We start from the raw sequence: 14,523 nt of genomic DNA, 5'->3' as shown, positions 1-14,523 counted from the left end.
TCTCTCTCTCTCTCTCTCTCTCTCTCTCTCTCTCTCTCTCTCTCTCTACCACAATATTCTCATAAAATACATGTAATGCATTCGAGATTTTGAGAGCGGTTAAAAAGCAGCCCGGAATGCAGTGTATTTCAACGAAAATTCATCTATTGCTCATTTCACCAAAAAAAAAACGGATTCGTGCGGAATAGACTGTACTGAAAAAAGGAGATTTCCCCCTCAGAAAACAATAATAGCGGTCACCATGAAAACAACAACGATACAATGCACACCGCAAATATTTCGGCGATTATATCGAAACAAAGCGATTTTTAATTATCACATAACAATATGATTTCAACTCGAATCACACCTAAGAAAAACAATGATTAATTTCTTTTTATTTGAATTTAATGCGAATAGTTATTGTTGCACGTAGTCAAAGACAATCTTCAAAATGTGTCGATATTTTTATTTTTATTATTTTTTTCTTTTCCGTGAACGTGTGTGCTTTAGATGCGTTCGATTCTAGAGTCAATGGAAAACAACGTTGAATCTATTGCGAAAGTGTATATTAATAACAATGTTCAGGATAAAAATGAGTTTTGTGATGTGTTTTGATGCGGTTGTCGTGTGTTTCGTACGATATGTCTGCGTTTAGAATAGTGACACAACTGACTGCTTGTGAGTATAATGTGTGCACAAAATTTCATGGCATCGCGACGCGTCGACGCACAAAACTATCTCGGTATTCAAAATCCCTTCGACTCTGTCGCTCACACACAGTCATCGCCCGTTCTATATTTATATGAATCGCCGAATGAGCGGCTCTGCGACGAATGACGGATAGAGACAAACGTAGTACTTTGTGTTTCACATTTTGTGTCTCATACATTGAACGCAACAGTATCACTCGTGCTTCGATTCAAGTGCATGCACAGGTACACACACTGTCGCACCGTCGTTAAGACGGTATTTTTAATTCAATTCGTTTTGCTTCCGATGTTCCATCCGTTTTTTTTTTCACCTGCAACGCCAAATGGGCATTTTTGTCCACCAAAAAAAAAGAACAAATCATCTTGGTAATTTAAATTAAAGTGTGGAATGCTCAATCGCTCATGACATCATGGAATAATTCTTTGCAAACCGCCGTTTTCCCCCAACGTTTAAGACATATTTGAAAAAGCTTAGAATTTAAAATCGTTATTACTTCCGGTCACTCAATTACAGCCGTTGCAAACTTACCCTAGTGTTGTACACCGTGTTTGTGCATAAAGGATATAAAGAAAATGTGTTGCAACATGTTTCCAATAAAAAACACACAAGAGCTAATATGAACGTCAAAGCTTTTAAATAGGTTGAAAATGTTCTGTTATAGCCGCATTAAATTACATGCAATTATTTTCTAGAAGCTTAGCCACAAATGTGTTTTTATTTGATATCAATCACGCGATCACAATCATTCGTCACAAAAGATTCGTTTTATTTTGCCACCGCTAATTGACCATGTCGAACCGTTCTCGCCCGATAATATTATCACAATAATGCATTTCGCACAATCTTCGGCACTGCAATGTATAGGTATACGATTTGATTATTATTCGAATTAATTTAGTTCAAATGAAATATACCTTTGAATCGGTCGTTTGTCATCCACTAAATCATCTAATGACTTAACCTGGAGTGTTTTGCACAGCTGATCAATCATTGGGGTGTGTGTTTTGCTCGGGCAGATATTAATAAACTTTATTCCATACTTTTCAAAGTAAGAGCCATCCTACGGAACAATCGCAAAAATGATTTTAAAATAAAGAAAAAAATTTAATGAGTGTCTCGATTCCTTACGGCCATCGTTCTTGTGAATGCAACGACACCATGTTTGGTAGCGCAATACAGTGGCAATCCTGGCTTCACTTTGACACCAAGCATCGATGAAATATTGAGAATAATCCCTGCATTACCACCCATTTGCTTGTCCATCATTTTGACCGCAATTTGGCACGTATTTATTACACCCAACTTAATTTGATGAAAAAAAAACACAGAAAAAAATTCACACCCATACAAAAGGACCTAAGAACTCTTTATTCTCGTATAATCACTTGCCAAATTCACTCTCAAACACTTTTCGGCATCTTTTTCGTCTAAAATTCCTGCTCCGTTGACTAAAATATCAATTTTTCCAAATTCGGTCCAAATCTCTTGAAATACTCGCTCAACCCATTCAACATCACCCACATCGATCGATAAAAACACTATTTTCGATGTCTTATAATTATTTTGTAGTGTCTCAACTTTTGCATCACATTTCGCTATATCCAAAATGGCAAGGCCCTATAAATGCAATCATTTATACAATTGTTGATAAAATGATGGACAAAATTAACATACCGATATGCCATTTCGAAGAAAACATTCGGCTGTTGCATAGCCAATGCCACCTAAACCGCCCGTTATAATTGCTGTTTTCCCTTTGAACGCCATAATATTACTCGAGATGTAGAAGAGTTGTAAAAATGGTGTCGTGTCGATTCGAGAGACAGAACCATAATGAATGTTCGGGAAGTGCGTTGTCGTTGGTCCCATATTCACACCGATCAAAGTGTGACGACTAAACACTGGCCAAAGTACACCTCGAATAAACAGGAATCGCATCAGTCAAAACATGTCTTACTGATAAAGGGTAGAGATAACGAAATTTGTTTCTCAAATTTGAGTTCCATACAAATTTGATCGTTTCATGTTAGCCATTTAATGTATACGCAGATGATATTTTGGTCGCTTTTTTACATTTGGTGATAAAAATTCGTTTTTAAGATTAAATTTTGAAAGAAATTTATAAAATTTGCCACAGATTTGGCCAGTAACATCCCCAACATAAAGTACAGTAAATATGAACATGAACATAGACGAGCACCATAACTCAATATATTCCAATATCGTATTTTCAATGGGAAGGAATTATTTTTTTGTATTTGATTGTGATTTTATTTTCCAAGAAGTTTCATTTACTTCAGCAAAGATAGAACTAAAACCCTAAGCCTTGAAGCATAATCGAAAACGCGCAACTGCTCTAATAATTTGGACAACTGCAAAATGCTTCTGACATGAAATTCTTCTACAAACAAAGGAGCACAACTGAATTTGAATTGAAATTCTCTTGAATTGACCACAAAAAATTGCGAATTTAATTCTTTATTTTAATATTATTCCACAATATCTTATAGAACAGTGCAGTGATTCAAATGATTTGCATTCATTTCGTTTAAAATTGGATGAGGCAACATTGTTATTGTTAATTTTTATGATATTTCAAAAATAAATTTTATTCAATTGTTTTTGTAATAGAGTTGAAAGTCCACTTTCTTATGATATCCTTTGCTCAAAATCCAGGCCTCTCCATTCTTTGATTTCTTCATCACCTCTACTATACCTTTGGCACATTGGTCCACTCTAATAATATGAAGAAAAATTGTATTCTTTGAAATTACTGGTTATCTGGTATAAATTTTACATTAGATTTACTAATTGGTAACGTACGTTTGTATCCCATATATATCTTGCGGACGCTCTGAAGCAACATTTTGTCCGTATAACGTCGAGTCCACCTTGGTTAAGAGAGTGGTTTCTGTGAAGCCAGGACAAATGATGATAAATTTTATGCCCAATTCGGATTCCAGCTCCTTTTCAGCAAGCGATTTAGTAAAACCGACGACACCATGTTTACTAGCACAATAAACAGGACCCCAGAAAAATGGATCTAGGCCACAAATTGAAGCCATATTCAATATCGTTCCTCCTCGTCCACCTTTTGCAATGCTCATATGGTCGATTCCAATCAATGTAGCATAAATAACTCCAAGCTGCAATTTGGAATAAAAACCTGATTGATGGCAACATTTCGGGAACGAATGCAAGGTAGATGTATTGCTTACAAGATTAATTTCGATGACATCCATTGGCTTCTGCTCGTTGAAAATTCCAGCAAAATTCGCCAAGATATCGACATGACCAAACGCATTTACAACGTCTTTGAAAGCAGTCTCAATTTCGGCTTGCTTGCGAACATCAACTTTGTTGAATAGAAGCGTTTTATCGGGAAATTCGGATTTCAATTCGGCAATAGCGTCGCTTAGATCACAAATATCGAATGTTGCAACATTCTATAGGAAGAAATATTTTTATTTCATTTTCCTTTCATACCTTATTTTGCAATTCACCTCAACTCCATTCAAAAAAAGTTCTCGGATGAATTTTAAACCAATGCCTCCCAATTTAGCTCCACCGACCACAATAAAATTTTGATTTTCAAATGTCATCGTGAAACAGAAAACAAGTGTGTTTGTGTTCGAGAATAACGTTTGCGTTCAACTGAACATTGTAATCATGGTTGCTTCATTTTCAATCAAAACGTTGGTGTTTACTTCATGGACGCAATGCATTTTGTTATTGAAGTATTAATGTTCTTTATCGATAATAATATTTTCACACACACTTGCAATCGCATTTATAACATAAGACTGAACTGTTAATTATATTTCGAAAAGTGTTTGTAAATATTTTCCATTTACATTATTAAGAAATGAATATTGGTTGTGTTATGATAAGACTGAGATTACGGTAATTTTAAATACGTCCAAAGTGTAGGTAATTTGCTGTAGAAGTTCAAAATCCAATCAATTGTATTTGCCATAAGTCGTCATTGTAATCTTTGTTAAACTCCCATTGTCGCTCAACCAAACTGTCCCATTTTCTGCTGTTTTTATTAGCTCGATTGTGTGTTCGGCCACCCGTTCAGAGCTAAACGTAATCAATAAGACGGTTCAGAATTGAAAATAAAAGATTAAAATAAAAAATGATTCGACAAAAAAAAAAACAACTATTGTTTTAATATCGTCTATGCAAAAATCTCCGCTCGACAAAATTTTCGAGATAAATGCGATTTTTTTTGGCATGCAAAACAATTACCGGTCAATGTTCAATGGCGAACTGTAAACTAGGCTAAAGGCTAACGAAAAATATGTCACAACAGACTAAAATACCTTTGCATTGGAACAGAGCGAAAGAAATTAAGTGCATCAATTTCATCGGGAACAATCATGTTGCCAGAGAATTGACGGACAAAACTGGTTGTCGTGGCGCCAGGACAGAGAACGACGATTTTTACTCCACTTCGACCAGAGTAGCATTCGTGCTGTAATTTTTTTTTTAATTTTACCAAAATTAACACATTTTCTCCGTTAACATGAATTAAAGTAGTCGAGTCATACACTGTACGCTCTTGAGAACCCCACAATGGCATGTTTCGAAGCTGTGTAAATGGGCAATAGGTGAAATGGGTCCAAACCAACCAACGATGCGATGTTAACGATGACTGCATCAGTTGAACCGTTTCGTTTCTCCTTGCTCATTATTTCCATTCCGAGCATTGTCGAGTAAATCATTCCAAACTGGGAGAATACACACCCAATTATATACAGATTACAGACTCATAAGTTGACAAACATTTTTTTTTGGTAATAGTTAAAAGATCTTACCACGTTCACTTTGAATGTTAGCTGAACGTCTTTGTCATTGAAGGTACCGGCTGCGTTGATCAGAATGCCTACTTGTTTAAACATGTCTGCAATCGATTGAAATGTGGATTCAAGTTCATCTTTGACCGAAATATCGCATTCAAAGTAAACGATGCGGGTAGTTGGATTTTGTGTTTTCAGCTTGTCAAGCAAATCGACTGGCTTCGTTTGTATGTCGACAATGGCCAAATTCTAATGATGAAAACGAAACTTTCATTATGACTCGTACTTGAAGATTATTGACAGTTAGTTTTCGAATCGAGAGAACATACAGCGATGTCGTTTTCCAATAATTTACGACAAATCTGCACACCCATTCCGCCTGCTCCACCGATAACGATACATGAACCGTCCTAAAATGGCAATGAAAAACCATTTGCTCTATAAATGTCTGTGGCAAAACAAGAACTCTGCGATGAGTGAAATTCATGTACTTTCATTTTTAGTTTCGTCTTTTTGCTGTTGTCGTCGTCTATTTGCTACGTGTCTTCTCGTTTGCGTTGATATATCTTTCTCTAAAAACCAACAAAACAACCGACCTTATGCTAACTTTCGCGTTCTTTTACCGTCTATAGCATGCACATCCACATCGTCATCACTATGCAACCATGCACTCACGAGACACGAATAGAAAATGAGAAAGAAAGAAAAAAATTACAGCATCTAGTCGTAAATGGAATAAAAGCAAGCACAAAATTAATAAAACATTTTTTTTTTCTTTTTCAAATTGCAAACAAATAATACATGAGCTACGACAAAATGAGCAAAAGCAAAAAAGACAATTCAAACTCGTCTTCTCGGTAATAGACGACAAAAAGATCGATTCGAATAAACTCAAGAATTCAATCAATTTGAATGATCAGCTATGAAGGCAGTTTCGACTTATATATATGCGAACGATGAAACCGCGGAAAAACTGGTTTAACCTTCAATCGATCGAAAAGTGAGTTGTCTCTGTCTTTTCATCGCATTTCCCTTCGATCGAGATTGATCCACCAAAATGTCGACGTTGATGTAGTATGATCGAATCGAAGCAATTTGATATCAATAAAAATGGATAAGGCAATAAATTTAAACAGTTTTGTTTCAGCCACCGTACAAATTACAACCATCTATGTGAACGAAAAAAAAAATCAGTTAAGTTCAAATAAATGAAATACAGTAACACCACTTAACAGTGGAACCTTTATTCACCGGAATCTCCTCCTTCTATTGGAATTTCCTTTATTTCTAATTCATCTTCAAAGTATCATACAAATGGACCTTTCAATATTGGAAACATCAAGATAGTGGATAATGTGTTGACCAGTTGAGTTTCCATCGTCGAGAGGTTCTACTGTAAATAATCCATTTTCACATTATTCTCGTTTCACGCCAGCAAACGAAGACAGTTTAATTTTTGTGACAATACAATCAAAATGAATCAACACGACATCAATTCGCTGCCACAGCGTTTAATTCGTTTTTTTTTTTTGCCTCAGTGCTTGTGAAATTCACTAGCGATCCAGTCAATACAAATGGGTTTTCGAATTGAAATGACTGGTTTTTAAAAGGCAAGACTATCATTGCTATTAATCAATTGAAGCGAATACCTAGAGCAATCAATTAATTTGTCGCCGCATGTAACCATTTCATACCTACGATTCGATTTCATTTCCAAATAACCGCAAAATTTGATCCGCCACACAAACGAATTAAACACCAACGAGAAGGAGAGAAATAACGAGAAAAAAAACAACTACTTGATGCAAAGCTGTCAACAATTATAATGTTGCAAAATTGCTAAAATGAAATGGAATCCAAGACAAACAAAAACGTATAAATCTGAAAGAATTTTTCTGCATGCAACCGAAATTTACCGTTCGCACATTTCAAATTGACACACATCAAAACTCTCTGTGTTTCAACATTTCCATCGTTTCGGTGTTAATTTGTGTTGACACGGTATCCAAATAGCGGTTGAAAGAAAAAAAGAACGCATAGTGCATCTATGTGTTGGCTCTCTCTCTCTCTCTTCTCTCATCGCAAACACAGTTTTGCACATGTTTTAGCGTCTGCTCTGTGATTGTGTCTTGGTACGAATAAAAAATTTCTCCGCCAAAACGTGCGCGTTCCGACTTCTGTTGTGGTTGCACCGTACGCTATTGTTGTTGCGAGCGTTTAACAGCTCTGTGCTCATACGTTCGTTCATTCGCTCTTGTTCTCGCTCTCTTTCTCTCTCGCTTATTTTGTTACGTTTACTTCTGCCGCTTTTTGTCGCTCCGTAACTGCGTAGCTGGTGCCTGTGCTGCTGCTGCTGCTGCTGCTGCTGATGTTTCTAATTTTATTCTGTGTGTGTGCTCTGTTTATTCGTATCGTATGAATATATCGTAAAGCGAGAGCGCTCTAAACCGCGGGAGAGACGGTAAACACAGCCAACGAAAACATATCTGCTATCAGTACGCTTGATTCGATTCAATCGTCAACAACAAAACACACTTTTTTCAAACCAAACACTTTATCGTCGTTACACTCTCAACGCCAAAATCTCATTCTCCCACAAGTGTTTTGTTTTTTATTTGCATCTGGTGTCTCCATCGAACGCAGCAACAGAGTCGATAGTTTTGAAAGGAAAAATAAAGATACAAATATTCGAACCGAAAAAATCAAAAAATTGCCTTCGAAGCAAAAATCATCAAGAAGATTTGTGCGTTCGTGAAAATCATTTCATTTTCTTATTTAATTTGTGAAATTGAATGCGTTGCAGTGATCCATCGTGCGTGACTTCGAATTGATAGACAAACAAAAAACAGCTCATAACTGCAACCAGCTTATTATCCATATTAAATCGCTTGGATTCTGTGAATCGTTTGATATAAAAGGTAAACAAATAGAAATTTTTTTTTCTCAGCTATGAATTATAGGCAAAATGTAAAGAATACACAATTAGCGAATGCTCATATATCGAAAGTCTGGTGCGTAATTATGATAAACACATACAAGTCATTGAAATTCCATGATTGATGGTTTCATCGTCAAGTAGAAATATTATATGCATTGAACTGTTCGGTCCAACGTAATCAAAATCCAGCGAAATATAATCATCTTAAACACCTCGTTCTTATCTCTATTGGCATCGAATGTGCTGTCGGATTTTTTTTTTGTCAATGATTTGTCCGGATCGTTTGTTGTATTTCATGTTTTTCAACATGAGAAATGACATCATGGAATGGACGGGATGATTTTTGATAATTTTTTTTTATTATCGTCCAATGCGAATAACAATAGCAGTGACCTAATCGTGAATACGGTAAACAATTAATTTGTTTGTCGTGAAAGAAAAACTAAACGAAACCGATACATGCGTCCATCCTCAATCGTATTCATTCTCGAAGGTCATTCTGAGAGAGAGAAAGAGAAAAACGAATCTATGTGAACGGAATGGAAAATGAGATGAATCACACGAAAAGTGTGCGAAAAAAAATCATCGGGACTCATTGAAACTTGTACGAAATTTTCGAGATGATGTCATTTGGGGAACGGAAAGAAGGAAAAGGCAACGTTTCAGACAACAAAATACGGCGTACAAAAGAAGAGCATGGTGACAAGGATGGAAGCATTGTGATGTTGTCTGGAATGAAACGGGATACGTATAATTATGATTCATATTATCGATTTCTTGTGAAAGTTCGTGCAATATGAAATGCTTTTGGCATGCGCATGAAAATGCTCCCGTTTCGTGTGTTCACTTTCCGTCAATTCCGAAGAACTTGAGGCTGCATAGTCTTTTGTATGTGGCAGCGTTAGGGCATCGGCATGACTCTAATCCACACAACATAAATGACACATACACTCCGTGTATGATGACATTGTGCATGCCACCAACGGTGAAGGTTTGTATTGGCGAGCAAAAAATGTGAATGAGAGAAACAAACACACATTATTTCACACAACGCAAGCACGGCAAACAGGTCAAACACGCAACGTTTGACCAAGTTTTACTTCCTCACCAAACTGCCTTTATTAATTTCATGCGCGTTTTTTTTTTTGTAGTTTTTCTGCCCGTGTGAAATTGGCCCATTCACACTTTCGCTTGTCCACATCAATATATGTATTTGCTGCAAATTATTTAGTAATTTGATTTACTTTTTATCTCTCTCTCTCTCCTTCTCGTCACTTGAATCAAAGAATATCGATTCATTCATAATTTATGGTTTATTCCTGCATTTTTCAGTAATGGAAAGAAAGTTGACCGGTCAGCCAACAACCTAAACCAATTCCATTACGATAATACATAATGGCACATTAATTATTTGCAAATAGGGCAAAACCATCGCGTATATGCGTGCGTGCAAATGGCCTATAATTAATCTTTATTGAAGTCTCATTTTCACTCGACATTACTCTTGATTCGCACCACCACAGTCTTGTGAGCCACGAATGTGCCTTAAATTCTCAACCTAAATGCAAATCATTTTTCACCAGGATTAAATTGCGGCAACGTTTTTTCTTCGCTTCTTTCGCTTTTGATCGTCTTGAAATAAATTACAGACTTCAAAGACATTACTTTGGAATAGCATTTCGTTCTGATTACGAAACCGTTTCAAATCAGTTTTTAGTATTTCAGACAATTTGTATGATTTTCTCGGTTTCTCGTAATCGAGCCAGTTTGCAGTTAGACACGACGTAGGATAGTGCTGAAATTTTTGAATACTTTGTAGAACCAAGTAAAAATAAACTCACGAGTGGAACTATTTCTTAGTGCCCATCCCATTTTTGTTTCTGTTCAAGTGAGTAGCAGTGGGAAATGCGTTCATTTGACAGCCTGAATTAAAAACAATTCAAAATCCATTTTTTCCGCGCAAATTTACAAACAAAACGTTGAAACGGATATAAAGTTTCGCCGCTTTCTATTGCGCGCTTTCACTAGGAAAAGTTTTTATTGGGTCTGGATCGGGAAAAAATAAATGCGTGTCATAGGCATGGCCATGAAAATGTGTTTTATTTGTTGATATAGTAACGATTGAATCATTCGTAGGCTCCAACAGTATTTTTTTTCGGTAGCAAAGACACTTTTGATGAGGTATGAAATCAACATCATACCATATAGTATTACTGCCAACGGATGCAAATCATAAAAACCGTTTGTATTAAATTGATAAGAGATAAAACCTAAAGCAACTAAATATGAAGAAAAGAATACAGAAACTTTGCCCAAAAAGTCTAAAAACCAGTTTCGATTGAGCGTTTTTAACCTTTTTCTTTCCATCACGAACACCGGTCAATTGAAATCATTATCTAACCTTCGGCACAATTATGAATTATTGCAAAAAATAAAAAGGGTCACAAGTGTGCACTCTCAATTGAATCATCAAACAGCGTTTCAATCAAATCTATGATAAAAACAATTGTGCTGGTATGAATGCGCACCGACAATGATCACACATTCAAATGTGCTGTAGTTGTTGTGATGACCGCTAAATTTTCGAAACTAAATACGATTAACGGGAAAGTGGTTTATTCGCAGAAAAAAATGACTTAAGAATCCAATGAGGGCTTTGTTTACGTTTTACCACACCGAATTTCAAGTGGAGAAATGTGTCCCAAATAATGTCAAGGTTCTTTGGATTTACCTTTAATTCGCGTTTCGCCCAATCGTCATCATGTCTATATCAACAATCAAATCGATAAGCTAATACGGTGTGACAATAGACGTAATGGAACAGAGACAATATATCGTCACTCCAAACATTAAGTCATTCAAAATAATTGGAAATCTTGTGCTGCTTTTTTAACGTTGATTTTGTGATTATTCTCGTAATTTTTTTCTTTTCGTTTAATGTTAGTTCTTATTATCTTTGTTGATTATTTTGGTATCTTTAACACGTATATTTTGCTGCGAACGAAATAGACGAGTTCATGAGCATGCCATTCTTTCATGTTATTTTCAGGCATAGTAGTGTTTGTTTTGTAATTAAACCGCTTAGTTTCGTCGGCTGAAAATTTCGCGTTCAAATGGCTATGCATTCAAAATGTGCATTTCTGGTGGTGCTGAAATGCCCAATTTGAAAACAAATTGTTTTCCCTATCTCATTATTTGTGTGTAAGTTTTAATGCTCAATACGCATAAAATCTTTGATAAATTGTCGTTGTTGTCGTTCCATAAATTTCCCGCGCTTTCGTTGGGTTTTTTTTATTTCTTTTTCTCTTCATTCTTCGACTTCTCGTTCTGGTTACACACAAAAAAAAAGTTCTAAAAATATATACTGAGCGCTTACGTAATTTCCATTTGTTGATTTTTTTTTTTTGCGCAAACACACATACATGATGGGAGAGTGCTATTAGCATTTAACGCTGCACCCAGAAAATGTCGATTACATTATTCGTCATTATTATTGAACTAAGTTTATTTGAAAGAAGGAAAAAAACATTTCAAAAATTAAGGAAAAATTAGACGAAATTCAGTTGGTTGATTCGAACAATTTCAAGCGAATTTTTAAATTCGTTTCATTTCCACTTTTAACTATGCCATGAAATCATTCGGAAAGTATTCAAGCGATGATAATGAATATATCACACAATGCCACATTCTGGCATGCTTGTGATACATGTGGATATATACTATATATGTACTATATATATGTATATGCGTGTACATTGTACAAACACTTCGGATCACATCTATTTAATTTCGGCTTCGTTTAACGACGCCAAGCAGCTCACTCGTTGGTAAACTTTGTGAACATTAATTTGCATAACTAACAGCTACGGCGTTTACATTTTATAAACAAAACAATTTCTACGTCGTGGGTAAACACACAATCCATTTGACTAGGTCACTATGTGCATGGGCAACAGACACAAAAAAAAACGTCCGAAATTTGGAACATTAGCAAAACGCTGTGCGCGAGCTATTGAGCAAAACTCGAGTTCAAACTAACAGCAAGAATAACAACGATGGAGCAACAATAACACCAACAACAACAAATTACATCCAGTCAATCAAACAGTATTAATAATTTTGTGCTTTTTGTTTGGATTTCAGATAAATAATAGAATGGCAGCCAGTGCACCAACTCCAGACGCAGCCCTTGCGAAGCTCTCAATTGAGGAGAATGGCAAAAGCAATGGAACGTCGAACAATGGTTCGGCTGCAAATAGTCCTGAATTTAAAGAGCAATTCAAGGCATTCTCCAAGTTTGGTGACACGAAATCCGATGGCAAATTAATAACGCTGTCACAGAGCGATAAATGGATGAAACAAGCAAAAGTTATCGACAAGAAAATCACTACAACTGACACGGCCATCCATTTCAAGAAATTGAAATCGCTCAAGGTCACCTTCTCCGACTACAATAAATTCCTTGACGATTTGGCCACGACCAAGAAAGTTGATTTGACTGAAATCAAAAACAAGCTCGCTAATTGTGGTGCACCCGGTGTAGCTCAAATCACTAACGTGAGTATTTGCCTGTGGTAAATGTAAAGAAAAAAACGTGTCGTTTAACTCGTTTGTATTCACAGGGTGGAAAAGCTGCAGCCGCTGTGAGCCGTTTGACTGATCCATCAAAGTACACGGGTTCGCACAAGGAGCGCTTTGATGAAACCGGCAAAGGAAAAGGCATCGCTGGACGAAAAGATATCGTAGACACGGCTGGTTATGTTTCGGGCTATAAACATAAAGACACCTTTGACAAAACACATTAATTTCGTTACTATTAAAAATATCAAGACTCAAGTTTCTAATATTTTTTTTTTCTTTGATTTTATAATCAATTTTTGCAACTATTCATACATCAAATACGAACTTTCCGATCGAAAACGAAAAAAAAACATTTTCCACTTTTATTAAATTATCGAGTCCTTTATTTTTAAGTTACATCCGGTTTCATCATTGTTTTTTTTATTGTCATCATTTTTTTTATTTTAATTCGATCAGTATGTGTTATGTATTAGTATCTACGTATAACAATATATGGGACAAGTATATTCAATCAGATGGATAATATTGAAAATCCTAAACATTTTGAATATTAGATTCGTTATGTAAACGTGCAAAATTTCCCGACGAAAAGCGAATAGTTAGACATTTTGATCCTTTCACAGTTCTATCGAATTGCAGCTCATACTTTTTCTAAATAGCGGAAATACGGTACTTGGAAAGTTTTTTTTTTAGTTTAAAAATGTTCAGTCAATCCTATCGAAAACGTCAAGCTTCATTTTTGCACAGATTTTGAACGCATTCTAATTTGTGATCAGTAGATTTTCCTTCCTTTCTCCAAAACATGTTTGTTTTCCATTATGCGCCTAGACCATGCAAATCGGCAAATGATGAGCCAACGCGAATAAATGTGTCTAGTGTCCACATGGCTGAGCTTCGGGTTGGAATTTTTGGATTTCCTCAGCTTCACTCTTCCCATACCCAAAAGAAGTTTTCCCAAGTCAATTGACTTGAATAATGTTTAGCATTTAGATTCATGAAAGTAATATATTTGTTGACCATTTTAAAATTCTATTTCTGCTTACTTCAAAAAGAATTACACAATTATTTATTATATTTGATGTTTGATTTTGTTAAATTTTTACTTACCCACATCGAACCCAGAAAAACAAAACCAAATGCACTTTTCGTACGATTCTTCATTATAACAATTTAGTGTTAATCGCTGAAAAATACAACAAAGAAAACCCCTCTATTGAACGTATATGCATCAATGTCCTACAGATCGTGTTCAAAATGTTCAAATCAAAATCAATTGAATCAGTTATTTATTACTATCAATGATTAATAAAAAGGTACCTATATGAAATTGTGATTGAAAAAATGAACGGAGTTTTTTTGTTTTTTTCTTCTCATTCCCAGTTTCAGCCCATATGGTCGCATGAATAATTTTTGATTATTTTGATTCAGATGATATTTTTCGTCAGATCATTGTGTGCTCGCTATTGTAGTGTGAACGAAGCCTTAAGCCCGAATGCGCAGCAACCAAAA

The 14,523-nt window shown here is 35.6% G+C and overlaps 4 protein-coding genes across 6 annotated transcripts; 1 reads left to right on the top strand and 3 right to left on the bottom strand.

Moving 5' to 3' along the window:
• Nucleotides 1–1,367: 1,367 nt before the first annotated feature.
• Nucleotides 1,368–2,966, bottom strand: LOC129579105 (alcohol dehydrogenase-like). Its single transcript, XM_055468766.1, has 5 exons — nt 2,368–2,966; nt 2,083–2,310; nt 1,822–1,995; nt 1,608–1,753; nt 1,368–1,544 (listed from the first exon to the last, which is right to left on the bottom strand). Exons 1-5 carry the CDS (start codon nt 2,629–2,631, stop codon nt 1,436–1,438), a joined length of 921 nt encoding a protein of 306 aa, XP_055324741.1. The 5' UTR covers nt 2,632–2,966; the 3' UTR covers nt 1,368–1,435.
• A 175-nt stretch (nt 2,967–3,141) lies between these two features.
• Nucleotides 3,142–4,330, bottom strand: LOC129579107 (15-hydroxyprostaglandin dehydrogenase [NAD(+)]-like). Its single transcript, XM_055468768.1, has 4 exons — nt 4,197–4,330; nt 3,912–4,139; nt 3,517–3,839; nt 3,142–3,429 (listed from the first exon to the last, which is right to left on the bottom strand). The coding sequence occupies exons 1-4, from the start codon at nt 4,293–4,295 to the stop codon at nt 3,306–3,308; spliced, it is 774 nt and encodes a 257-aa protein (XP_055324743.1). The 5' UTR covers nt 4,296–4,330; the 3' UTR covers nt 3,142–3,305.
• A 316-nt stretch (nt 4,331–4,646) lies between these two features.
• LOC129579108 (alcohol dehydrogenase 2-like) lies at nt 4,647–7,449 on the bottom strand. 3 transcript variants are annotated; one of them, XM_055468770.1, is made up of 9 exons: nt 7,190–7,449; nt 6,747–6,888; nt 6,479–6,664; nt 5,987–6,067; nt 5,825–5,905; nt 5,514–5,744; nt 5,247–5,426; nt 5,019–5,170; nt 4,647–4,776 (listed from the first exon to the last, which is right to left on the bottom strand). In XM_055468770.1, the coding sequence occupies exons 4-9, from the start codon at nt 5,990–5,992 to the stop codon at nt 4,653–4,655; spliced, it is 774 nt and encodes a 257-aa protein (XP_055324745.1). In that variant the 5' UTR covers nt 5,993–6,067; nt 6,479–6,664; nt 6,747–6,888; nt 7,190–7,449; the 3' UTR covers nt 4,647–4,652. The 3 variants fall into 3 exon arrangements, with proteins under 3 accessions (XP_055324745.1, XP_055324744.1, XP_055324746.1); XM_055468769.1 differs by having other exon boundaries at nt 6,479–6,885; nt 7,190–7,412; XM_055468771.1 differs by lacking the exons at nt 6,479–6,664; nt 6,747–6,888 and having other exon boundaries at nt 7,190–7,412.
• A 363-nt stretch (nt 7,450–7,812) lies between these two features.
• LOC129579109 (tubulin polymerization-promoting protein homolog) lies at nt 7,813–14,093 on the top strand. The gene is made up of 3 exons (XM_055468772.1): nt 7,813–8,413; nt 12,577–12,990; nt 13,056–14,093. Exons 2-3 carry the CDS (start codon nt 12,589–12,591, stop codon nt 13,236–13,238), a joined length of 585 nt encoding a protein of 194 aa, XP_055324747.1. The 5' UTR covers nt 7,813–8,413; nt 12,577–12,588; the 3' UTR covers nt 13,239–14,093.
• The last annotated feature ends 430 nt before the right edge of the window (nt 14,094–14,523 follow it).

Source organism: Sitodiplosis mosellana, unplaced genomic scaffold, assembly GCF_009176505.1.
Source record: "Sitodiplosis mosellana isolate CC-2019 unplaced genomic scaffold, AAFC_SMos_1.0 Smas_scaffold_6226, whole genome shotgun sequence".
In the NCBI taxonomy this organism is placed as follows: Eukaryota; Metazoa; Arthropoda; class Insecta; order Diptera; family Cecidomyiidae; genus Sitodiplosis; species Sitodiplosis mosellana.
This window is presented reverse-complemented; position numbering and strand designations above follow the sequence as displayed.